General features: G+C 35.9%; 1 protein-coding gene across 8 annotated transcripts; it reads left to right on the forward strand.

Moving 5' to 3' along the window:
- The first annotated feature begins 1,445 nt into the window (after nt 1–1,445).
- Nucleotides 1,446–27,965, forward strand: LOC123714188 (facilitated trehalose transporter Tret1-like). 8 transcript variants are annotated; one of them, XM_045668371.1, is made up of 12 exons: nt 5,372–5,430; nt 15,737–15,836; nt 16,572–16,635; nt 18,585–18,817; nt 19,156–19,309; nt 19,836–20,005; nt 20,590–20,713; nt 21,649–21,738; nt 22,127–22,185; nt 23,202–23,360; nt 24,654–24,836; nt 26,059–27,965. In XM_045668371.1, the coding sequence occupies exons 3-12, from the start codon at nt 16,599–16,601 to the stop codon at nt 26,287–26,289; spliced, it is 1,440 nt and encodes a 479-aa protein (XP_045524327.1). In that variant the 5' UTR covers nt 5,372–5,430; nt 15,737–15,836; nt 16,572–16,598; the 3' UTR covers nt 26,290–27,965. The 8 variants fall into 8 exon arrangements, with proteins under 8 accessions (XP_045524330.1, XP_045524325.1, XP_045524332.1 ...); XM_045668374.1 differs by lacking the exons at nt 5,372–5,430; nt 15,737–15,836 and adding an exon at nt 1,446–1,551; XM_045668369.1 differs by lacking the exons at nt 5,372–5,430; nt 15,737–15,836 and adding an exon at nt 2,659–2,731.

The following is a 27,965-nucleotide window of genomic DNA, read 5'->3' on the forward strand; positions in this document are numbered from 1 at the left end:
ATAATTTTGCTGTGAAATGGAAGCCTAGCTATCCATATCACAGGTTCTTACCTAGTTTGAAAATCAGTCTTCCAATACCTTCATAACTGTTATGTCATTATTTGTTGCAAATGTTATATGGGTGAAAATAATGTCATAACGATTGCGGTAACAAAATGCCTCCGACCTTTAGCCATTGGGGTGTTCGGAGTCAGAGGTCCAAGGTACCCTTTAGCTCGGAGGAAGAGCACAACATCCTTCCTCAATACATACTAAACAGCTGGCTAACACCCTCATTTGTTATGCTATATCATTTGTTGTGTTATACATAATAAGATCTACGTAGGTGTGAGAATATTTATTTAGTACAGGGTTGAGCGGTGACACCGCCACGATATACTGCTGGAAGGCTAGTGCAAGCCTTTCATGAAACAAAACTTTTAAGGATTAGCCACTATCCTTAATAGCATATACAGATTTTTGGAAACAAACACCAACCACCCAACATCACACACACATATCAGCTACCCAAAAATCGAGCATTTTTCGACCATCACTATATCTCCTTCTGTAACCACTTTATTAAAACTTTAACTAACAATTAAAAACTTTATATATTAACTAATAATCTTTAACAATATCTTCGGAAGCTGTCCAATGCTGAAACGGAAAATATTCTTATTTTGCAACAAAAGTTTGATAATAAAAATGCTGTTTTCTAGAAATTATGTCTATTGTTAAGTACTGTTAACACGTCAAAGGGAAGGGACTAGATGCCCACGATACAGGGAATCCTAGGGTCTAGCACTGACTTTTTATCTAAATATAGTTTTTAATTCATTTCTCTCTTTGAAAAATACTATTTATTATTGGCGTCTCAAAACTCAACTACCTCGTCTCCTTCTAGACAATTACACAGCCGTTGATGTTGTTGAACTAATCATTCTTACTAAATGTGAACACTTTAACTATTCATAGATTTACCAATATACATGATTATTTGTGTAGTCATTATGTAAATTTAAATATTTGAATCAGTCGTTATATTTGCATATGTCGAGAATTTTTCCACGCCGAATTCCTGTTATCAGTGAGGCTTATCTATTTATAATTAAATTATTTGTTGTGGTTTTAATAATACTAAAATTATATATGAATATGTTGGAATTAAAATAGCAATTAAAAATTGGTTCATTATTTTAGATTATATTAGATTCTTACATTTGAAATTGGCGTTTTGTCTTTGGTTAGGAATTCCAAATTAAATATTTTACAGCTATTAATTAACTCGTGCATTTGCGTCTTGAAAACAACGATACATTTCATTATCCGGTTTTTTTTTTCTTTACGTCACTCTATTTGTTCGATGTAAAAAATTTAATATCGCGTTATTTACGAGTACGAGTTCCACCGTGGCACCAGTCCTGCTGAAACGGCGAAAGATAAAAGATGTGTATGGCTGCGGTGTTGTAAAAGAAAAACCAGTGGGCTTCGGTTACAACGTTTTCGTTCAAATTTCAACCTGCAGAACAATCCTCGTGGACAGCTGGTGACCAAGGCCTTTCTTGCAAGGTAGAAAATTCAGAGATTATGCATTTTTGTCCGAATGGTTTTTTATTGAAGGGATCAATGAGACCTATAAGATGACAAAAGTGCATATATAGCAATGGTACATACTTTGATTACTTAAATACAGTGTAAACTCTATGTAACGTCCTTCGATGTAACGACTATCTTCCTCGCGAAGCGTCGCAATCAATAGGCTTTGGTTGGTTTGGCTTGTCTTCCATACAATAAATTCTATTGTCGGCATCATGCTTACGAACTTTCTAAGAAATGGGTAAACAAAAGGTTTACAAATTGGCGTTGCTTGCACGTATAGACTGTTGTTGACCATGACTAATAAGTAGGGGTCATGAATGAGCTATACGGTTAATACAACAACTCTCTATAACGCCATAAAATACACAGACCCTTCAGTGTTATATAAAGTTTATACTGTATATTATAGAATATTTTTAAATAGTTAAAAAATCTATTCCATACAAAACGTCAATTTCATAAGTAAGGACCCAATATTTATATGAAAATTATTCGCCTGAAGCTTAGTGCCCATGCCAAATATAAAAAATGGCGTTACAACCTTTAGGTAATGGCCTTCTTTATAGATTTCGTAATCAATTCTATACCTTAATAGACCTAAGGAATACCAGTTTCCTTTGGATGTCTCTTCTTTTACGTACGATTGCACCCTGAAGCAAGTAATGCTCTTTTTGCAAATTGGGTAACCAAGTATACCTATTTTTTAAAGTTTAAAGTTATACTGCTTTTGGCGCGTTAGGGAAATATTTTGAGAGTAAACTTTTACGATGCGCGCGCGCTGTCACAAAAAAACCGAAACCCTGAAGTTAGCTATACTCAACATTTTAGTTTTATTCCATAACAATACATTTTTTGAAAAGATTTTTATGTTGTTACGCCATAGAAGTGTCACTTCTAACGTGTGTATACACACTCTTTTATTTCATAAGTCAATGATGCCCAGGTGTAGGTCAGTCGCAAGACTATATGTTTTTCATCCTCTCATCGCAAAACGGGACCATTCAATATTCAAAAAACCCGTTGGCGAACATAGAGTATATTAGTATCGCTATGTAAAAATTCTATCAGTTTCATTCACTCCTTTGCCTGTGTCACTTGTGTCATATAAAAATGTAGATAATTGGTGTATGTGTTTGTGTCTAAACAGCTGGTGGGTAATTCAATGTATATTAGTGCTTTTATTGACGAAACTGAATTCCAATTGCAGTTCTATACAAACAATATTGATCTAGTCTAGATATCTATGGTACATGAGGCACTATACTTGTTGTATATTCTATTTTTTATAATATAAATGTAATTAAAAAGGCCGGCAACGCACACGCAAGCCTTCCGGCATTGAGAATGTCGGCGGCAGTATCACGTAACATCAGATGAGCCTCCAGCCCATTTGCCCCCTGTTTTGTAAAAAAATGTAAACGAAATGAATGATTTTTCCCCAGTTAAATTTACTAACTAATTTTTCGACTTAAATCTTAAGACAAACAAAATGATAATTCCCTGTAAAGTACTTAAAAATATGACTCTTTTTTTAGAAAAGAAAATCAACCAAAAGACTAAAAGACTTTTCGTACGGGAATCAAAGAATACGCAAAATTTGAATATTTAAGTGAATAAAATACATTATTTATGTAGCTTATCTCCATGATAAGCTTTTGGCAAAATATTTCTTATCAATATAATATTATTACTTCGTTTCGCCTTAATATGATTTTAGCCTACCTTTGTAGTAGATACCAACATATGAAACATTTTGCTAGCCCATAGACTTGGTTCTTAGGGTTTTTCATGTAATTTTTCTTTCCATAAAAACCTTTCTCAGAGTTCAAAGAATAAATAAAAAAAAAACGTAGAAAGTTGCAAATACTTTTATTTTTCGAAGTAACCTCCGCTCCTCTCTACACATCGTCGCATTCGATGGAACCACTGAGAAAAGCAGTGGGCCCATTCTTCCTTGGCTTCCTTGGCTCTTCTATGGCATTTTCTTACACTTTATCTACCTGGAATACCTCGATTTTATCTTTTGTTCTTAGGAATAAATGAAAGGCGCAGGGCGCCAGGTCAGGACTGTATGGCGGATGACTCATTATCTCAACACCTGCCATAGTCAAATATTCACCAGTCCATACGAAGGTGTTTCTGGTCGTCGGTTTAAGTATGATGAATCCATCTGGTACAAAGTTTCCTGACGTGTAAATGTTCGTGTAATTTTTTGAACTTGACTCATACCAATGCCCGTATCTGCTGATATGTCACTCTCTTATCTTCCACTTTCATGTGTCGCACAGCACTGATTTTATCTTCAGTAGTCGCTCTTAAAGGACGTCCCTCACGTGGATCATCATTGAGATAGCTACGTCCACGCTTAAACTCGTTAAACCAATTGTAATTAGTGGCACGAGATGGGGCTTCTTTAAGAAATGCTATTCGCAGCCTATCATTGCTTTTTGTTGAGTAAGCCCACTACGAAAGTTAAAATAAATCTTTGACCGAAAATTTTCTCGTGTTACTTTCATTTTCGCGTGTAACAAGACTTTTAGATTTGCCGCCAATTAACAAAAACAAATGACAAATGAATGAAATATACTACATTAGGTTACCAAAGAGTTCTAAAATTGAAATTCAAAAAAGTTTTCATTAGCAATGTTTCTCACTGGCCAGTTCTAAACATTTTCAGTGTTACCCACGTCACTACACTAGGTTTATTAACTGTAAGCTTTAGTTCTCTTTAGGCGTCTTGTTCCTGTCGTATCAAGAAGTTGGATTGCCTCAGTATTCACATGCCGGTGTAGCCAATGTGTTAGTTATAAGCTCATATTTTAAACTATCTAACTAGTCAAATGTTACCCAGCTTGAAATAAAGTTTGATCTTAGTTGAGAGTGATTTAAAACCTAAATGTAAACTTACCTTATCAATCAAAACGCGTATCAAATACTTTAATGATTTCAACGCAAATACAATTTCACCTAGAAATCCGTATCGCGATAGCGGTAGCCAAAAATCGCACGTGGTACTCATAGAAGACTTTGTGTGTGAAGCTTACGTTTTTGTTTATTTATTAAAAACAAGAAAATCGGACGATGGAACATAACATTTATTTTGGGTCAACTATTATCCAATGACCAGCTATGTTTCTTTGCGGAAGTAACGTGTTTTGCGTGGAAAGACCCCGAAAGGTCATGTCTTAAGAAACTAGTTAGTAAATAATATCACTTTATTATCGCGTCACGGTAATCCCATTCATTTTTATAAATTACTTATTACCCGATGTTTCTATATTATTCCACTGTCCGTAAGAAGAATTCAGATTTCTGTATATGTTTCGTGATCATTTGTTCCTTAAACGTTCGAGCAAATGTTAAGTGTGAAAGTTCATTAGTGCTTAAGGATCGAACCTATCTAATCGACCACTGGGATGAAAGTTGCACGGTGTAAGCACTTGAACTTTATTGTAGGAAAAAAATACTAACACAGGGGGTTAGTAGGAGGGGAGGGGAGGGGTTGCAAAGCCAACTAAAACAAACTCAGCTTATCTAAGGGTTCATAAACCAATACACTTATACTACAAAAACTAAAGGCCCACACTGCACTAACGAATAGTGATAATTCGGTAAACGACATTCCCACACTACATACACGAGTAAAACGTAGTGCGATTCTGTACTTAAGATAAATTTGACGTTTTATCTTGATTTACATACGAAAGATAACAATTCTGTGCAATTGAATGTAACATTTAAATGCCTATTTATTTTTGGTGTCTGATCTACGATACCGGTGATCCCAGAGCTGGTACTTCATCGCTTAACAAATATTGCAATACAGCGAGGAACCAGCGAGCGTTAAAGGTACACTGCCACGGGGCCAAACTTTCTAAATTGGTTTTCATTTTCTATTTATTAATTTATAATTATTATTATTATATTTAACAGATTATTATTATCAATTTTTAGTTCGAAGTATTTCACCCAATGGGCTACGGAGATATTTATCCGTTTGTTTCATTGTTCCTTTCTCTAGTATGTCAATAAGATTTAATTAAATACAAAACACAATTTTTACTAATTATTTAATCGTTTCCTAATGTCCTATTTATACAGTAACTTAATACTAATATAATAGAAAACTTATTAATTAAACTAAAAAACAATATAAACGAAACAAGTAAAACTTAAAACCTAAACCTTATTATAAACAATGCAATTCTTGTGAATTAAATGTATTTGTCTCCGAATTGTCACGGTTAAAATAGATCTATATTAAGTTATTTTTAATCGTATAATATTTTTGAAGTTATACTTCATTTGGAGCGTTAGGGATAAATGATGAGAGTAAATTGCGCACACTGTCACAAAAAACCGACACCCTGAAGTTAGCTTAGTCAACATTTTAAAATAAATAATGTTCATGTCTTTAATTATGTAGAAATATTTGTTTGTGATATTTAAATAAGCTTTATTTAACTAGATAATGCGTTATAATAAAACTTTACATGTATTAAGTACCTTTTATTGTTAGTGTCTTTTTTTATACAAACGTAGAAATATTTTTTTTTAAAGATTGTTACCTTGTTACGCCAAAGAAGTATAACTTCTAACGCGTGTACAAAAATACACACATGTTTTTTTTTATTTTCTATTTATTTTATTGGTACTAAAAAGTCCCATTTCTTTCCTTAATGAAGCAAATTTATAGGACCAAATAGTAAACCCTGGGTCAGTCTGCAACGTCTATTGTTATATGGTTCTTAACAGATTTGACACATCAAAGATATGTATTTCATACTAACTGACAGTAGCCATATTTGCAAAATCAGATTTTAGTGCCCCATTTCAAAGGCCGACGTAGATGAGATTAGATAGGTAAGAAGAAATTTTATTTCACAATATATTCATTGTGAAGAGTTTATCATTTGTGTTTTTATAACCGTTATATTCGTTAGTGTTTGCGAGGTTTTGCCTAATTATTTCTCAGGTAATGTTTTTACTAACGCTTTTGCCTTTAAAGTTCTGCTTCATGTAGGCTGATGTTATGATAGTTTGATTGTTTGATCTACTACTTTGGGTAACACGAGCTTCATTAAAATAAAATTTCTTATAGATTCGAGAACATTACGTGTATCTACGCAACACAGATCTATGACAGTCATATTAAATAATCGTAAATACTTTTCATTGGGAAAACTGCGTTTTAATAAAATTAATGTGATAAAAATGATTGTGTAGCAATTATAAAATTCTTACGAAAAGGATCACCATTAAATATAAAGCCTTAATTACGCATAATGATAATAAAAATGTGATTTATTTTGCAATTTAATAAACGTAATAGAGAAAGAAGTAGACGTCGCTTTAGAAGCTTCTAGAATTCTGGCAGTAACAGTTTCTCTTTCTCTAGCTCGGTATGTCATATCTGAGTATCTGGTCTGCTGTACGATTTGATGCGTTAATAAACGGGTTTTAATATGGTGCTGAGCAAATTAATTGTTATGAAATGTTAGGGTAGTGGCTAGTGGTGAACTCAACCCTGGGATCGAAGTTACGCCTGTACTAAGATATTCACCAATTATTCTATGTGAATAATAATTATTTACCAATACATTGAACAACATCAAAGGAAACCAGTAGCCTAAAGACGGCATTTGTCCAGCCTATTAAGACAGCAATAAAGAGTGGCTGAGAATTCTGCATCAGTATCATGTAGGTGATCATTCTGTAACTGATACAAGCCGTCAGTTTTTAGGTGACCACATACGCTACGAGCACTTAGATGAAAACCAAAAATAATATCCATAGTCAAGAAAACGGATGCAAATCTCTTAGGTAAAGAATAGCAATGAGCCAGCATATTAAGCGACGCAAATGAATAAGCCTAACACTCCAAAGGAATCCTAATGATATTCCAAATCAGGCGCTTGATTGGTACCCGCAAAGAAAACCGTGACCGTCCTAGGTAAACCTGACGTCGCACAGTTGCAGATGAGTCCAAGAGAGCCGGAAAGACTTGGGAGCGAGGTGATATAAAATCATAATATATTACGAGGCTGACAGTATTAAGGTTACATTCGAAGTAGTAGGGACGACATGTGGGAAATCGCCCATAGATGATAAACAAGATGCGGGCTTGCCGTAGGAGACCACAGCTTCGCCGTTCTAACGTGCAACGCGTTTCGTAATCCTGGATATGCAGACACTTCCGTGGGGGAACAGGGGTTCATGCATCAAAAATAAGAGATGCGGACGCATCCTTACAACATTGTACCGGACCCCACTCTACAATCAGGGCAGTCGCGCCGCGGTAAGGTATGCGTAACGCAAAAACGCTATGGAGGTAGCCTTCGAAGAAATTTTGTCTAGACATTTCCATATACTACTTGCGTGAAAGGAGCGTTATCGTTGCCCTACTTATGGAAGTACTTACACACGATTACAATGACCTTTATATAAAGGCTGATCACATGCGCTTTAAACACAGAGAGAGGAGTATGTCTGAAAACTGTTTTATTAAGTTGTAGGGACAAGAAAAAGATGGCGCGTAACAGAACAATGTGACGCGTAACCGAAAAATGTGACGGCAAATTTTTATACAAAACCGACTAAGAAGTTTCACTTCTAAAAACAATACATAGCCTACCAAAGTACTAAGTCATCCTGTAACGCAATCTACAAGCCACCAGCTGTATGTTTTTTTTTATGTAACAGGAGGCAAACGGGCAGAAGGCCGCTTACATTGCCAGAAGGCTCGCAAGTGCGCTGCAGAATATTAATCTTTTCCATATAAACCGCTGTTACGATGATTGTGTCAAACGCCAGATTTGGATTTTAAATACATTAACTTTCAAGCGATTGTAGCGCTTCGGATATGCCAATCTTAAAACTTAAGTTACAGCGCCATTGTTACTTTATTGGTCTTTAAATAGCTTTTAATTTTTGAATTTTTAACAATTTACATTTACGTATTAGGTAATTTAAAAATCGTGATAAATTAATGTACATGTCCTAGTTAAATAATTAACACACTAATTAATTACACAAAAAATTTTTGATGTCATTAAAGATATGAGTTAAAAGTGAAACGTGCAAAATCAACTCGACTTAACTGGTTCGAATAAGTTTTAAAAGATTTTAATTTTGCTCATTACAGTACATTAATAGAACTATATTCCTTGTCCCGGGGAACGTCGTAAATCATTATTACGACTGTTTCAATGTTTCCTTCATTCTGAAACTGTTTTTTTTTCAGAATTTTCGCAAAACATTTTATTTAAAAACACAAGGATATCTATATTCTACAGATAATACTTTGTACACAATGTTAGTAATACCTGTATAACTAATTTAATTTTTCTGAACGCTATCGCAACAACCATAAACATACTTTTAGTACGTTGTAATTCTTCTAAATAATCATGAAAGTTAATGAGACAGTTTAAAAACAAATAAAGAATGTTAACATTATATATCTGCTTACAGTAATTAATAGTGGTAGTTACATTATTATGTTCTAGACTTTCGGCAAAATGTGCCGCCGTTATAGTGTCGTCAGTAATTAAGTTTAAACAGTGAAAGAATCGTAAAACACGTTTGCTTTTAGTCTAATTTGATACATTTCCAAGTTTACATTAAGTTATTTTTTTACTACTTACACTAAATACATAAAAACTATCTTTAAATCGTCAATTAGAAAAACATAGCTTTTTATTTCATATACACATATTTGTTTATGAAATGTACGCATCCTAGTCTAATAGAAAAACCTTCTATTATTTATCCCAAAAAAATATAGATTTTGCTTTTCCGACTTTGTCCCCCGGGGCAAGTGCTGTATATTATAATACATATAGACTACTGTAGTTAATTCTTTAAAAGTAATCAATTAATAAATAAGAAAACCAAACATATCTATCAGCAAGGCGCGGTGAAATACGAGCAAAATTTACATTACTATGGGAATAATGTGGAAATGAACTAGAACGATACTACGTCAAGGTGAATCAAGGCAGAAAATAATAAATACATAGGGGTCCAAGTCCTACCAGTCATCAAAAGTATCACCCCTTAACGCATGCCTTCAAACCCCTTGCTATATTAAGTGCCAGAAATACGTGATTAAGTTAAAATTAAGCTACAAGAAACAGTTTTTTGTTCTCCTTTATAGGCAAGTAAGATCAGCTTTCAGTGATACGTAGAGTTTTCCTTCCTTCACTGTAAGAGCGTGAAATGGGCACTTGGGCGAAGAAAAATCCATTGGTTCCAGCCGTGATCGTCAGGGCATGCTTGAAAAGAGCACGCACAAACCACCATACTTCATATTTAAGTAAAAATAAAATAATTTTACAATTTTTGGCGTCGGGACGTGATGACCCCATCGCCCACTGGTGAAATAACCTATGACAGAGGGTTTCACCAGCGCAATCAGTCAATCCCTTCCTAGTGGGAGTGCTGTTGCCTGGCTTCAGCCAAACGGGCAGGCACGACCGGGGCAGTACCACTGTCTTTCAGAAAACCGGCGTAAAGTGATACAAAAGGTTCGCCTTCTTGTACTCGCGATTCGTGCGGTGAGAAAGATTCCCGGAGCCCATCCCCCCCCCCTCTACAAGAAATATGAAGGTGCAGAGGAATCAGAATCTACCCCAGGGGGGTACCACACGCGCTTGCGGTGGAGAATCCCCCTCTGGGCGTCCACCACCGGGACACTCAGCACCCAGTGGTTGACGCACAGGCTGCCCATCGTATTCTGGGGGGGGGGGGGGCAATTCTGCGCTCTTTAAAAAAAAAATATCGGTCTCGTGGCAAACGGAGCAATCCAACAAAGGCACCCCTATCCACACTCGCCGTGGACTTCACAAATATTAAGGGGCTCAACTCCAACATCCACGCTGTCCACTATCATTTAGAGACTGCGAAGCCGGCCTTGCTCTTTCTTACCGAGACTCAGATTTCCTCCCCGGCTGATACTTCTTACCTCTCCTACCCGGGGTACAAATTGGAACATTCATTTGTGCCGCGGGCTGGAGTTTGCGTGTACGTCAGAGAGGATATCTGTTCGTCGTCTCGGGACGCTTCAGGGAAGGGACCTATCTAACCTCTGGCTGCGCGTAGACTGCGATGACCATTCGCGATTCTATGCATGCCTGTATTGGTCCCATAGCGGAAATACCGAAACTGACCGACTCATTGAGCACATCCAAATGGCTACAGATTCCCTGCTCGAAAGGATTCCTACCGCTGAAATCGTGATATTTGGCGATTTTAACGCCCACCATGGCGATTGGCTCGGCTCTGAAACCACCGATCACGCGGGAAGATCCTTTCACGACTTTGCTTTAGCCTACGACTTGACGCTAATGGTCCCTGCGATTACGCGAATACCTGATGTGGATGGTCATAAACCTTCTTTGTTGGACCTTCTGCTGATTGTGCCGCTCACGCGCCCTTTACGGCCTAGCTTTGCGGGCTGTCTCCGTGTGTGGCACTATAAGTCAGCAGATTGGGACGGGATGCGGTCTTTTTTTGCGTCCTACCCTTGGGGGCCCATTTGCTTTTCGTTGAGTACTCCGGATGCCGTCGCTGACTCTGTCGCTAATGTGGTCCTGCAGGGCATGGAACTTTTTATTCCATTCTCTGCGGTGCCGGTCGGTGGCAAGTCCCAGCCTTGGTTTAGGCGTTCGTGCAAAGAGGCTTTGCGCCGTAAGCGTGAATGCTTTAAAGCCTGGGCAGAAGCGGCGACATCCTGTGATGCGGCTATCGGCGAACATAAAAAAGCATACAATTCAGCCTCTAGGTCCTTCAAACGGGAAATCGCTAAGGCAAAGTCAGAGCATATTGCCAGGTTTGGTGAGAAATTGGCCCACCTTCCTTCGGGAACTCGAACTCGTCTTCTGGTCTCTTGCCAAAGCTGTCCCAGGGAATTTCTGTCAGCCCTCTATTCCACCACTGCATAGGGAGGATGATTCACTGGCCCATACTGCAAAAGAGAAGGCCGATCTTCTAGGCTGTCTCTTTGCGTCGAACTCAACTTTGGATGATCAGGGGAAGGAACCACCGACATTATTGCGGTGTGATACTACGATGCCTGAAGTTACATTCCGGCAACGTGCTATCCGTAAACATTTATTTTCCCTGGACATCCATAAGTCGAGCGGGCCTGATGGCATCCCCCCAATTGTGCTGCGTACTTGTGCTCCTGAGTTGGCTCCGGTCCTAACGCGCCTTTTCCGGTACCTGTACTCTCTCAACACTGTTCCGAAGTGCTGGAAGACAGCTTTGATACATCCGATCCCTAAAAAAGGGGGATACTTTTTAGACAGGCCGGGCAGGTATTTCTCGGGCTGTTGTTGATGAGTGCCGGAACAAACTTGTGTCTGAAGTCGAAGCTCTTTTACGTGGAGTCTCGGGCTGGGGTAGACTAAATCTAGTCCAATTTAACCCCAAGAAGACACAAGTCTGCGCGTTTTCCGCTAAAAAAACTCCCTTTGTCGCTACTCCCCTCTTTGAAGGCACTCTCCTTAAAGCCTCAGCTAACATCGGAATATTGGGCGTTGACATATCGAATAACGTCCAGTTTCGCGGTCATTTGGAAGGGAAGGCTAAATTAGCCTCCAAAAAGCTTGGTGTGCTCAGCAAGGCGAGACGGTACTTCACTCCGGGCCACTGCTTGCAACTATAAAGCGCAAATTCGGCCCCACATGGAATACTGTTCTCACCTCTGGGCGGGAGCTCTCCAGTACCAGCTCCTTCCACTTGACCGTATTCAACGAAGAGCGGTTCGAATCATCGACGACCAATCACTTTCCGTGCGGCTTGATCCCTTGGCGTTGCGTAGAGATGTTGGGTCCCTCTACATCTTCTACCGCATTTACCATGGGGAGTGTTCAGAAGAGTTGTTCGGTCCAATACCCGCAGCTGAGTTTCATTATCGGACGTCAAGGCAAAATACAAAATACCATCCGTATCACCTCGACGTCCGTCGTTCCACAACTGAGCGTTTTCTAAGGCAGTTTTTGCCGCGCACCACCACTATGTGGAACCAGCTGCCCACTGAAGTATTTCCGAACCAATTCGACTTAGGGTCCTTCAAGAAAAGAGCGTACCAATTCTTGAAAGGCCGGCAACGCACTTGCGAGCCTTCTGGCAATGTGAGTGTCCATGGGCGGCGGTATCGCTTCACATCAGGTGAGCCTCTTGCCCGTTTGCCTGCTATTACATCAAAAATTTTTTTTTTTACAATATCCATCTTGATCACATATTGGTGGGTGTACTGCCATTTTAATGGCTTTAAACGCTTAGTTAAGCGAAAAAAGAGTTGTCTGTAAAGTCGGTTTACGGACGATAGTTTAACGTCATAACAAAACATAGGTGAAATGATTGCATAGTTTTATGAATAAAATTTAATATTTAAATTTTATTATCACTGTTTTGTATCGAGTGAATCATCAGATTCATAGGCCAATCGATTGAAAGAGAGAGAGGTGCGGCGCAAGTGTACAATTAGCGTAACGGGACAATGAGCGTATCGGGACTATTAGTAATGCTTTTTCGAGCAGCCAGCGATCAGATGCAAAGAGATACAGACTAGCAAAATTTATGAAATTATAAATCGCGTTTAGTGACAAACGCAATCAACGCGGCGCAACGTTCGCGCGTAGCCATTCAATTAGATAAATTATTAATATATGGTTGTACTTAACGAGTGCCAGATTTACCACGTGCAAAGAGTAGCCCCATACCATAGAGAGCAGCGCGTCTGCTACTACTCACCTAACTGTATACGTAATATTATGTTCGGTTCAGACAGTAAACATTTTTAATTAATTTCTCGGAGTAAATAATTAAACATTCGTCATTAAGTAACCTTTACTTAAATACTTTTGATAATGATTATTTTCTCATTAACAAAACATGTACTTTAAACAATTGATATGGCTCAAAAAACAATGATACTATTTTGAGGGTAACCTCTAAAACTAAGAAAAAATATTGGCCGATACTCAAAATAGACCTTTAGAAACTCTAATACCCACTCTATTAGATTACTTCAAGATGAACAAGATTTGAGATACAACGAATCGCACACTACACTATACTAACAGTTTCTCTCACCTCAGACTAGACCTGAGTCTGTATGCTTGTTTCCGTTTTCCGTTCCGTCTTCCGTTCTCGTTTTCGAAGCATTTTTGATAAGTTGTGTTCGAGTTTTTTGCTTTTTGTACATTTACAAAACATCATCACATTTATTTTTATAACGAAGAGCCCAAAGAAGTCGTCTATTGATCATCATTTTCTTATTCAAACCACTTAACAAAAACAACTGAGGTGATATATTGGAACGTATTAATGACATTTCAATTCATTTCAATTTGCCAGCAAAAAACCAGCAATTTGACTTACTAGCAAGTTTACAAAACGAATTTAACTCCTATGTCGTGTAACCACTGTATTGTGCAACATTGAAACATTCATTTATTTCCAAATAATTATTAAATCTTTACAATTTCTATAAATACGATAGAAAAAACAATAATGATACCTACATCGATAACTCAGCAATTGAAATTACATTTAAAAAATCTTAAGGTCTACCACGACAGGTCTACACGAAATATTTTTTATAACGTAACTTGACGTATGATGACAGTAAGGAAACTGATATAGTCTAGACTAAATATTATCTATAACGAAATGTAATATAACTGATAGAAAGCAGTTTATTTTTAATGCGAGAGACACCTAAAAACGAGCAGAAAGGTTTTTCATATAACAGGAGGCTTTCGGGCAGACTTACCGCCTAAGTGATACCCATGGACACATACATTGCAAGATGGCCGTCGATTTTCTTTAAATCATTTTTAGTTTAATATATTACTCTAGGTTTCCAAGCGTTCCTTACTCTCTTATTGAGCAGTCTCCAGAAATAACGTTTTGAGTTGACTTGGGCTCCCAATCCTCTTTCGCGGTACATTTTTGACCTTTTTTATATCAAACAAAAAAACAAAAATGTTTATTGTCTCAAATTTAACATTAAATACATGAGTTGACACCGCCCCCGTAAGTAGTCAAAGACACATGTGTTGGGGTGACCTACCTGTTTTAATTTTCAAACTCTTTGTACTAAGTATTTTTTAGTGATAGAGTCTAATATAACATCAGGTGAGCCTTATTCCTGTTCCCCCCTGTTCTATAAAAATAAAGTAAATTTATTGCATAGCAACATTCATTTATATGAATGTGTAAATTTTACTTTTTATTTTTTAAAGATTTTTTAGCTCGCAAGATAAATCTCTGTGGTTTGTATTTTGATTATTTTTTTTATAAATGAATATAGTTTCTTTATTAAGTCCCGGGCATCACTAACCCGTAGTATCATGTTCAAGGTACCAATTCCAGGTTTGATGTAGTTGCCATATTTACCATCCTGTTTCCATATATATTGTATGTCTCGATATTGAATGTCAGTGTATAATCATCATTAGTTGTTATAAAAATATACACCACAATTTAAATGCATGACGCATCACAATCGGACCGCAAACGCACCGCAAGTGTACTGCGTTATGATATACGTGTCCACGACGGGGTAACGCACTTTGTTTTAAAATTCAGATTAACGGCTATTATTAATTGACATTAGCCAATATTTAAACAGCCCATAATTAATGACTTTAATTGTTATCCAGTTGATAAAATTTAATGCCAATTAAACCAATTGTACAAACAAAACGCAGTCATGTCTATTTCAATTATGAATACAATAATAAATATGAGACAATAAAATTATTTATGGTTACATTACAGTGTAAAAAATTGTGGGTACATTTAAGAGTTCTTCAAAATGTTGCTGCTGAAAATAGCGCGAATCTTGCCCTTACATAGGTGCTTAATGGACTGCATATACATTATATACAGTGCAAATATAGTACGTCTGTGTAGGTGAAAGTTATCTCAACTATAAACTTACTGATAATAATTCTTACGGGCATAAGAATTTTTATATATATTCTGTGTTTATACATATATTTAAATATATTACAAGTATTTAAAACACACATACCTACCTAATTATAATTTTTTTAACGTATAGTAATAATAATAATTTAAAAATAATAAATAAACAATTAAAACAAATTTTAAAAAGTTTGGTTCCTGTGGCATGTAGGTACCTATGATATTTCATATTAAATAATATCGCTTAATTTGTCTAAGCTCATTTTAATACATCCTTTGGTTACGTTCGCTTGTCTTGGATATATTTTAAGGTAATACTTTTGTTACTATCACACAGAGTTTATCTTTATTGTACAATATTTGAATTAAACATAAACAAAATAGCGGTGACATTGTCATTTGTTTATTTGAAATCTGTTTCCCGCGTAAATGCACTAAATGACAGAGGAACGCTTATTTTTTGACAATTTACAATTTTCTTTTGTTTACGCGAGCGTTAACGTTTCAATATATCAAGTTTTATTCGATATATCGAGTTTATTAAATAAATTCTTTATTCTAAATGCTGTATTATTATATATTTCGTAACGTTTAAATTATGGAATTTGCTGTCACACGTTCATATAATGTAAATAATGTGGCGTTAAATTTTTTTTAGGTCTTGGCCTCAGATTTCTGTATCTGTTTCATGATCGTTTGTCAATCTAATAGGCAAATAGATGATCAGCAACCTGTGTGTGCCGTTATACTTCTGGGTCTAAGGCAAGCCGGTTTTCTCATGTTTTCGCCGTTCGAATGTTAAATATGTACATAGTTCATAGGTGCACAGTTGGGGATCAAACCTTTGACCACAGGGATATAACCTTTGAGATACGATGAAGCCACTAGACCAACACTGCTCATTCCAAATGTTACTCAAGTAATTCGACATTCTAAAAGTCGATTTTGACAACTAGAACTCATGCTGAACGCTAAAAGGAGTTTCAGAGTCGGCAGTTAGAAATTATAATAACAGTTTAAATATAAATTGATGATTTTTGTTACAGCTTTGCGTGTAAATGTGAAGAAACAAAATGGGGTATCTGCGGCAATATCAAGTTACGTTGGCATGTGAGTAATTTTTATAAATCATTGATACAGTCGAAATGTTTTTTTGAAGTACTTCTTAAAAATAATTGTAGTTTGAAAAAGCGACAGTAAAAAGAGAGAGACATACATGGAAGAAAATGAAATAGGAAGCATTACACACTAAATAACTGTAAATTAGTCTAGTAAAAAGAAAAAAAAGAAAAAGTTTTAATCCATAAAATTGACATAAAATAACAAATGTTTGCTGTGTACGAGCCAAGGCTGTACATTGCTCATTCAGGCTTTCTTAGTTTTATAAGCGATTAACTAAATCATGGGAGTTACACCCTGAGAGCATAACCAGTCGTAGGCTCTCTTTGACTGTTAAATTGCATTCAATTAACATTAATTCACTTATATTTTATTGTTGTACGCAAGTGGTTAATATAGAGTAAAACAAAAATCCTTAGTATTTAAAACAAACCCTTTGACCCAGGAACCGTACAAGTTGTATCTCGCTTCATATATTTCGTACATTTGAAATTATATTTTTTTGTCCTGAGACTATTTTTAATTATTACATATTTTCTAGATATATAAAGTAATAAACAGTTAACATCTAGCAAATAGTGAATCTATTTAAAGAAATATCTGAGTAAATTTACAAGATAACATGTTACATACGTTAGACAAACACAGCTACATAGTCATAAGTTTATTGACCTCGTTAAGTTTGGTGGCGGTTGTTGTAGAAATGTTCACATTTATGTTAAATGAATTTAATCATTAAAAATATGAGTGAATAACTAACATAAAATTAGGGGTGGGGTTGCAACGCTCAAAAACTAACTTATTTAAGTCATACTTCAGACGACATACTTTTTGGACATTATCGGAAACAAGAATGTTCTGTTACAATTTATCAGTGTGTAAAAAAACTTGTTTACATTTGGTTTACACGTCTAATTATTCACTGAAACATTTAAATGTAACTTAAATAAAGGTAGAAATTAAAATTTAAATAATTATGTGTGACAGTATCCTCTAAATATAGAGGATATTTAGAGGTATTGATATAATACTTAATCTAACAGTTTTAGGTTGCAGTTTTGTTCTTTAATCACTATCCGTACTTACAAGACCGGCAGTGAATTCGCGAGCCTTTTGGCATTGAGTGTCCATATCACTTAACATCAGGTGAGCCTCCTTCTCGCTTGCCCTCAAATTTTTATTCAGGAAAACCTACTAGAATCTGGTTACAAGACCAAAGAAATACCCTAAAGGATTAGTTGTCTGGTAAATGTTATGTAATTCTTTACATCACGTGCGGTGACATCAGGGTTATCAGACATATTTTAGTTATTAAGGGGCGTTGTATGAATAGCACAATACTATCTATGCACACAAATGCTACATTAAATTATATTATTATACTGCAAGGGACAACAATTATCTAGTAATAATACGCCTGGGCCTTGTTGCGTCTGCCATTTGCCCTCTGAGACATACGAACATGCTCGTAACACAACAGGCTCTAAGACATGCCTCACGATATTTGCCTTAGAAAGAAAAATTAACACACATAATCAGGGTTCGAATACACGACCACTGGGTCAATTATCGCTTTTATTATGGAACAGGAAAACTGGTAGCTTATCTCATGATACACGCGACCTTCTGTTATTTCAAGAGTGCATATTCTCGGCTCGCTAGCGTTGCCGACCCTTGATAAATGTTATGTTATTTAAAGGACCCTAAGTCGAATTGGTTCGATAATTTTTCGATATAAAGTTCCACATAATGGAAGAAAAGACACACACAGAGCTTCATCTTTAGGTTTACGACATTACTGACATTTTTAAGAATACTTCAAGTGGCCAAAGTATTTCCGAACCAAATCGACTTAGGGTCTGTGTGTATGTCTTTCCTTCCATTATGTAAAACTTTCCATCGAACCAATTATAATGTTTTATATAAAGAAAAATTTACAGGTTCCCTCGGCAACTTTATAATAGGCATCGTTTTTGTTTGGCCATCTTATACATTAAAACTTTATACATCTGCTAATACAACCTTGCTGGCTGAACCGCTTTCGGACACGCAGAGTGCGCTCTTGGGCAGTTTACCAAGCCTAGGGGCAATGGTCAGTACCATGTTTGCTGGGGTCATGCTGAACACTCTTGGAAGGCAGAAAGTTGGCTTGTGCGTTGCTATGCCCTTCTTGGTACGTAATTACCACGTTTCTAAGTTTCCACCATCGCCAAGTTTCCTGATCTAAAGTCATAAATAAAAACATTTTTTTGTTAGATTAACATTTTATGAGAGTAGATGTCATTTGTAATCTGGCTTGAAATTGCATTTCGGGGTCATTTTGGGGTGATTTTTGTTCAGAAGTGTATTCTTCTACTTATTTGCTATGTATTTTATTAAAGGACCAATGGCACATGGCGTAAAATTAAAAGGTTTTAAGTTCGTTTCCCGAATTCATTTTTTTTGTATTGGTCGATAAGATGTGTAATGCCATGTACGGGACTTCAATAATATTTATTTTTAATTTTCCAGCTCTCATGGTTATTGATAGACCTCAGTTCGTCGGCTACATTGCTACTTCTAGGCAGATTTCTATCAGGACTCGCGTGTGGAGTATGTTTTGTCCTAGCCCCTGTGTTTATATCCGAAATCGCTGATCAATCGATTCGGGGATTGCTCGCCGCCGGTAGGTTATTTTCAATTCATCCACTCGCCGTTCAGTTGCATGCTTTTCAATCTACAGATTGCACTCCGGAGAAGAGACATTGGAGATACACAACCTGATTCCGTAATACTATCTCAAACAACGCTTTATAAGCACGCTGGAATTTCATCCATCGTTGTTGACATCCCCAGGTGTTTCACGATTTAAATCGTCGTTTCTTGTTAAAACAGAAAGGAACTGGAACTCCTTCCCCCTTCCATGTTCTTTAGTCAGCTTAATATGGGTTCAAGCGGCCGTTAAATGGGCACCTGAACCAATAGGCTGCATATAATCAGGTGGGATTGTGGTTAAATAATTATCTAGTTCTGTATAAAACAGATTAACAGAATAATAATTGTATCAGCAATATAAATGACCGAATGCTTGACCAGCAGCTTTCAATAGAGTGAAATGATTTACTGTATATTAAGTCAAATATTTAGTGGTAAATTTTGTACATTGTAAGGAACAATTGTGCTTAATGTGCGATGTTTTATCACACTTGCAGCACCTACCGCATTCTACTGTTTCGGCGTGTTAATGTCATTCGTGATGGGCTGGACGCTGACTTTCAAGTACATAATTTGGACAAATATATTCTTGTGTGTGCTTTATGCTGCTTTAATATTATCAGTGAGAGAGAGCCCCGTGTTTTTACTGATGAAAAAGAATGAAGAGGTAACTACTTTTTTTTAACTTTTAATGTCGCCACAGTCCTATATGGATTAATCTGAATTTTTAATGATTTCCTCCGTTTGAAAGCAAATAAGACACACGTCGTTGTGTCTTTAAATCTTAGACGCATAGTACTATGACTAGAAGAGTGAGAATGAGAAGTCCCAGTTCCTCCATAAGTCGGTGCAAATACATATATATATATAAAGAAATATAAAGAAGAGTCTTACATAATAAAAACAGATATTTAGGTTAAAAAAATGTGCACTAGCTCAACACTATGATTCCCTGTGACGAGGGCAGCTAAATAGCTGCCCTCGTCCACTGTCAGAGGAAATCCTCTAGAGGCTATGGGTACTTGGCTAAAATTTCTACATAACTCTTACATTTTTAATATTGTTGCATACATATAAGCTATTGTTGCACAGTAAAAATACTTTCCGTTTCAGCAAAGGCTTTGAGAAGAAGTTGTTTAAGATTGTAAGTGAATGTATAAAGTTTTGAATCGACACCGAACCGTACACTAACTTACTATATTTAAAACAGATGTGTTTACGCAAATAAAATCTATTAAAAATTATTTCCAGGAAGCAAGGAAGTCTATAGCATATTACAAAGGATTGCCCGTGGATTCAAAACCGGTGTTGGCAGAATTGTCGAGACTAAAACAACAATTGATGCCAGCGTTTGAGCTTCTGACTGTAACAGCGGGTATGAGCCTTTACAAAATACAATCCGTATCATCTCGACGTCAGTCCGAACCGGCTGCACACTGAAGTGTTTCCGAACCAATTTTATATAAGACAAGCCTCCTGGCATTTGAGTGTTCATTTATATATAATATGTTTATTATAAAACATAACATACAAGTATCACTTATCCCACGTCATGAAATTTGAATAGGTTTTGTAGGACATCGGCAGGCTAGCGCCATTACTTAACATCACGCGAGCGACCTGCCCGTTTGCCCCATGTTACATAAAAAATACAGAATTTCTTATAAAACCAACGAAACGGGCACTTTCTGAGATCTGTTTATATTCAGTGGGCCGTTAACTATTCTATAGTGTTACATAATGTTGGATACCCCCAAAACACTTTGATATTTTTTAATGGACAACATTCTTATTTTAATGCACTAAAAGTATGTATAACCTTCGTTTTTAATAGTCTATGTAAGTTGTGGTCTACGATATTGCTGGCTCCTCGTGAAGAAGTTGCATGGATCTGGTTCTCATGCCATATACGTGTAAATTTTTGACGTTACCACGCCTAAAAAATCGATGAACGCTGGCTGCATGCACGAAAAAGCATGACTCGTTGTCCCGTTACGCTCATTGTACGCTGCATCTATATCTCTTCCACTTGAAGACTTAAGTATGCAATCATTTCATCAATGTTTTGTTATGGCGTTGTCACGTTAAACTATCGTCCGTAAACCAACGTTAAGCACAATTATTTTCTTACATATTTCCTTAAGTATCGTATATTCTCTATCTTTTCTTCTTCTTAAACAAAACCGTTTAAAATTGTGGTTTCTATGGCTCCTTAATTTCTTTAAAACTTAATTCATAAAAAATATAAGTTTTTAGTTGCTGTTAATGCTAGTCAATAACCAGGAGTCCTAAAGCTTTATATCCTTACAGATGGGAAAATAGATGAAGCAGAGAAGGAAAAGCTCAATCCAGACCACGCTGATGTCAGCATAGGGAAAATGCCGCCCTTCAAGATGTTGTGTAAGTATTTTTTCTTTAAATGAAAGGCAACTCTTTGTAACTGTCTGTGTGCCAAATAGGCTAGCACTTGCGAGTCTTCTGGCAATGTGGTGTCTATGGGTGGCGGTATCACTTATGTGAGCCTACTGCCTCATTCTCAATCTCATGCAGTTCTATCTCGTGGAAAAAAATGTGCTTCTTCTGCACCGATATTAATTATTCTAATGAACGATTAAAAGACCGGCACCGCACTTGCGAGCCTTCTGGAATTGTCAGTGTCCATGGTTTCACTGAACATCAGATGAGCCTGCCCGTTTGCCCATATTTTTCATATGCATATAGTATATGAAAAATAAAGCACCTTGAAGAAATGTTGGTTTTTATTTAAGTGTTTCTTTGTATTTTCTAGTATTTTCTTCGACATCAAGACGTGCGTTTACCATTGTGGCAATCACAATTTCATTCCAAGTAAGTATAATTACTACCTAACGCTGTAAGTTTTTGGTGGAAAATATTACCAGACTAATCTTTGTTTCACGTTCCTCACATCAACACCAATTATGCAAAAAGTCAGTTTGGTATGACGCAGCCCGGACTAACGACCACTATTGACCTCGACTTGTCTAAGCTTTCGAGGAATATGGTTAAAAAGAGTATCAGGAATATCATCATGAGCACACTCATACTCTCACTCCATCGCACAGATTTGGCGTATTTATTGATTTTAATTAATTTATTTACACACAATACTTCGTTGCAAATAATATAAAAAGTGAACATAATTAACCACTGTGAGAAGAGAAAAAAAAATATATTAAGTTAGATGAGGTAGGCAAGAAGTTCAGAAACACATATTACACATAGATATAAAGACAAAACTAAAGAGGAATAAAAAAAACAAACTAAACTAAAAAAAAAAGAATATATGAAAAACAAAAAGTAAAAAGTGCACATGAATCACGATAATTTAAGATTTTATTCAATTTTCGCCTTACGTAAATTTTTGAACCATTATGTATGTATTTCTTCTTTGGCTATATCTATAGTATAGTTGTTTTTTATAATAATATATTTTTTATCTGTAGGATTACGAAGACATTCATATAGAATATATCCGCCAGATTTCACTATACCAGTTGTATACCACAATACTCAGGTTGAGTTACCAACCCAGAAAAAGAGAGCGCTAGATTAATCAGAGTTACGTTTTAAAGGAAAAATATTCCTAACTTTAGTTTGTAAATCAGATGATAGGTTAGGTTTTACACAAGTGATTGAGACATAATCCCTTTTCTAACAGCGTGATCCACCAACGCTTAATGACATGAGCTCACCGTTTGTCACGTGACAATTTTCATACAAGTTTGTTTGGCGTGTGTGGGTCACGTCAGGTATAGTGATACACTGATGTCTGTCTGACACCCCAGAGCCTAAATTGAGTTACTGACAAGCGTGTTATAGCATTCTTTTTTAAATGCCTTCAGGTTATGATGGGTATGGTGGCAGTCCAAGTGTACGCTGCGGAAATCTTTCACCGTGCAGCTCCAAGTCTCTCTTCGGACATGTGCTCTGTCCTGTTCGCTCTTGTACTCTTGTCCGGTTGCCTCTCTTGCGCATTCTTTTCCGATAAATTTGGAAGGAAGGTAAGGTGTTTTCTAGTAAATTTATTATAAGAATGTTTAAAAGTAACGTCAAAATCCATAACATAATTGTGAACTCTGCCAATGATAAACACAAATTCTGTAGTGACAAAAAATGTACTTCATAGTTATTATTATTTTTGTTTTTTTTTTTTTATTTGCTCTCGTCATACATGTTACTAGGAGGACAATGAGGTACATATATATGTTATATAAAGGATATAGATGTGTCAAAGTAAAATGAGAACTTTAGCACCGCAACCGCAACGTTAACCAGATCCATGTAACTCCCTCAAAATCGTATAGCCCGCAACATTTTAGGAACAAATAACGTGGGGACTCTTTGTATTGAAGAAGCCGCATGGGACCGCCAAGTATCCGCGAATGTACAATGTAAATACATAATTATGTAAAAAGAAAGAAAAAAAAATAGCAGATAATTAACACAGCAAGATTTCTAAAACGACGCAGCGAAAGGTCTCCATAGAGTTCCTGAAAATGTCCCCCGAGTAATATCTCATCACATTTTTATTGTTCATTTTGTTGTAATCTAATAGTTTGTTTATATTTAAGTACTTTCTAACTAAGTGTTTGTCGTGCGATCCTATCTAGTCTGCACAACTGACACTTTCTTATTAAATAAAAATGTCTTTCTTATTAAAGAAAAAAATAAAAACATTATACTGCGGGCATCATTTTTGAAGTGAAACTATATCGGCGTTGGACAAAAATTTACCGTCACATTTTTCGGTTACGCGTCACATTTTTCCGTTGCACACCAGTTTTATCTTGTTCCTACCATGGTGGATTCGAACAGATTCGATGCCATTAATTACAAAAAATATATAATAACGATAACGATGATAGTTATAATTCTATAACAATTAATGAAATTCTGTAATAATTTTAGTAGTAATAAGGTACAATGAAATAATTGTATTATTTGTATTCATGTCTATGATAATAAAATTCTTTTGTTAAACTTTATCTAATTTAACTTTATTTAACCAATTTCTATAAAGTTTCATATAGTATTATTTTTCGAAAAATGTCATAGAGAAGCTTCACTTCTTACGTGTGTAAACTAGTACACGCACACATTATCACAAAACTAAGGTTTTTGTCAAGAAGACCAACCGGAACAGCTTTAATACAGCCCAGATGGAGTAATGTTCTAGCTTTTGGATGGAAACTCCCAGGTACCAGCTTCACACTTCACTGTATTCAGATGTAGGGTCTCTCTACATCTTCAACCGCATTTACGGAGACTTCTTATGCTTCATACTTTATTTCTAGCCCCTCATCATTGGATCTTCCGTTGGTGTCACGCTGTGCCTCCTTAGCATGGCCTTCTTGATGCAGACCAACATTGGACCAGCTTGGGTGATCGCTGTATTGATCCTGATCTTCTGTTTCTCATTCATGTTTGGAGCTGGATCAGTGCCTTATGTTCTGTTAGCGGAGGTCTTTTTACCAGAGGTATGTATTTATTCACTTGGAGTATGTTGCCTAAAGGTCGACTACCCTTATGTCAATGACGACAATCCCTCAGTCACTTCACTTCACTTATTTTTTTAATGGCGACTTCTGTGTAAATCACAATTTCGCCAATTTTAAGCGTTTTAAGTCTTAATACGGTGAGGATAGTTTTGACAAATTGAATTTAATCTAAGCAGAGTTACCTAAAACAAAGATGACGACACAATAAAGACAACACACACAGACATATAATAATATATACAAGAGGTTAACATATATACTAAAAGGTATGGAGGTGAGAATCTTATTTATAATTTTAACTAAAATTTTGACGAGAACGCTGGATGGGAGGGAAAGTAGGGAGCTAAGGTTACATGGACGAGAGAAATTTTGAGGAAGATGATCAAATAGCGTCAGATATTCAGTCTAGGCTTGGGATCATACAATTGGGATTGGGACAATTGTGTCATGACAGTTTCTGGATGTAACTTATTATTATTTCATTTTAAATTTCGAATATATGCAAGAGAATGATTAGAATTATAAAAGTTGGTGACAAGTGACACATTTACTTTTGTAGAAAATCTTGTCACTTCTATCGCACCGATAGAAGGACGTAAAGGTGCGATTCCTCCAAAATAGCGTGCAGAACAATTTTTGCAACATTTTTTGCAAAACTATACCAGAAGACATTAAATGTTTTCGTTTTGGTTGCGGTTGCAAGACTGTTGAACAACGAGTGCGCATCGACACGTGCACTTTTACATAATACACTTGTGTGTGTTGCCATAAGTGCCTGTTGTTGTCTACGACTCGTTTAAATTACATTCCATGTGGATCTATGTGTAATAGTTGCAGCTCCTCACTTTTCTTGTAAAATAATAACAAAAGTGGGAGATGTAATTTAAAAATAATTGTAATTGAAAAACAAAAAAATATTGTTATGGATCTATTTAAGTTTGTTATGGAAGTGCTCGGAATCCTGAGACATCCAGTTTTTAAAAGGGTTTCCAAATCTTAGACATTAAAATGCATTGTTGTTTGTTATAATTAATAAACATATTTTTATTAAAGAAAATAATAATTGGTGATTAGTAATACAGGCAGAGTTTCGTGTCTGTATCTTATCATCTGTACTACGCCCTTGTTTTGTATGCTGGCAGTAAATTTAGCATCATCATTTTTGGCGTTCATAACTGTAAATTACCTTCACGTGTTTCAGGTACAAAACCTCGCATCAATGCTCCTATTGGAACTTGTCTGGCTTCTCAACTTCGGCCTCGTTGGAGTTTTCCCCTTCATGATCAAGTTCTTAGGCATCCACGGGTCCTTCTACTTCTTTGCCGTATTTGGAGTATTAGACATCCTGGCTGGAATCTTTTTGGTCCCGGAGACAAAAGGACTATCGCGAGAACAAATACAGGAGGCTTTGCAGGGGAGAAGAAAAACGTAATTAATTATTCGCCCTAGTTGGGATTGTGATTTTTCAAGTTAGAATTTTATGTTAAAGGAATATACTTCAGAACTATTACGAGTCAACACATTATCACATCAAATACAGTATAACTTCTATATCTTAGGAAGTCTTCTGCGCTTGACTAGACATTTTCTTTTGCGAACTCTTGAACTGTGGAATCGACTCCCGTACCGTAACTTTCGCCCCGATTTGCTGAAGGACTTTATCATCCGTCACTCTCTGAATCCAGCTGATGCGAAGCATGCGTCAGTAACACACATCTCAAAAGCTTCCAGGCATCTTTTTGTGCCTTCTTTAATTTTTTACGGGTCAGATTGACTGTATCCCTCAGTTTGATAATCATTGAATTCTTCTCCTTATGAAACAATGATTTCGAGCACGTCTTATACGTCAAAATCCTTTGGTGATGTTTGACTGGAACTAATTCTATGGTTTTTGATTAATGTATTAATTAAGTTAAGTAAACTCATTTATCCAAAATGTATGACAATTTAGGTAAACATAAATGTTACAATAATAACTAAAATATTTAAGATTTTTTAATTGTACGAGTACATTTGTAGAGAATAAAGAGACAGACATTCTAGACAATGATTTTAAATTGGTGTTAATTTTAATTTACGAATATATTTATTAATACAAATAGAATCATTTTTCCATGATGAAATAGTATGTTTTAATATTTTGACGGTCATGTGTACGTTTAAGAATTTAACACCCTTTATCTAGATTAAAACATGATTAGTTGACAACAAACAATAATATCTTAAGGGTACAACTAAAATAATAATTTGTCTTTTTATATAAATTGTGTATACAATGTAATGGATTACGGAGTTAGATTTTATACGTAAAATGGTGATAAAATTATTTTATATAAATCTTTACAGTAGAAACCAAAATTATTTATATCGTACTTTTAAGTAAGCGAAATGAATAGTATTTTTAGCTATAATTATGTGCCTTATATTTAAGAATAACGCTTCGTATTTTTGATCCCCTATTGTTAGGGGATTTAAATGGAATGAAAAAATTACGTCTTCATTTATATGCAATTAGGAGTATTCCAAAACATCTATAGTTTTAGTATTAGCTCAATTTTAAGAACATATCCAGTACTATAACAAATTGTGTTTACGCTGTGATACAACGCGACAGGAATTATTTTTAAATGTAAATATTATGATACTTTTTCAGTATACATGTCCCATTAAATTACAATGTCAATCCTTAAGCGGGCAACGCACTGGCGAGTGGCGAGCCCTGTGGCATTAAAAGTGTCCTTGGGCGGCGATATGATTTAACTACATATTAGTCTTCAATCCGTTTGCCCTGTGTTTTATAAAAAAATAGATGTTTATTAATTCTCACAGCGAACAATACGTAAACATAAATATATAAGATAATAGATTATTAACGATTGATTTGTACGGAAATTAATACAAACAAAATTCTCTTAATTGACGTTTACTGCCAGTTCTTAACGGCGTATAACGGCACGGGAAGAACTGGCAATAAGTCACTTATTGTGTTTCTGATACAGTTTATTGCTTTATTGAAGCAATTGATAAAATGCTTTTATTACATAGTTAGTTGATAAGACTTTTAACATTAAATTTTGCATATATGTTCGACTAATACAAAAGAATCGC

Source organism: Pieris brassicae, chromosome 9 (genome assembly GCF_905147105.1).
Source record: "Pieris brassicae chromosome 9, ilPieBrab1.1, whole genome shotgun sequence".
NCBI classification, from domain to species: domain Eukaryota; kingdom Metazoa; phylum Arthropoda; class Insecta; order Lepidoptera; family Pieridae; genus Pieris; species Pieris brassicae.

What these genes read in the sequence shown, in the direction of transcription:
- LOC123714188 (XM_045668374.1), top strand. Translation starts at nt 16,599, where the DNA reads ATGGGGTATCTGCGGCAATATCAAGTTACGTTGGCAT. An exon ending in GCGTTGCTATGCCCTTCTTG is followed by an intron (nt 18,818 to 19,155) that starts GTACGTAATTAC and finishes TTAATTTTCCAG; the next exon opens with CTCTCATGGTTATTGATAGA. An exon ending in TGATGAAAAAGAATGAAGAG is followed by an intron (nt 20,006 to 20,589) that starts GTAACTACTTTT and finishes AATTATTTCCAG; the next exon opens with GAAGCAAGGAAGTCTATAGC.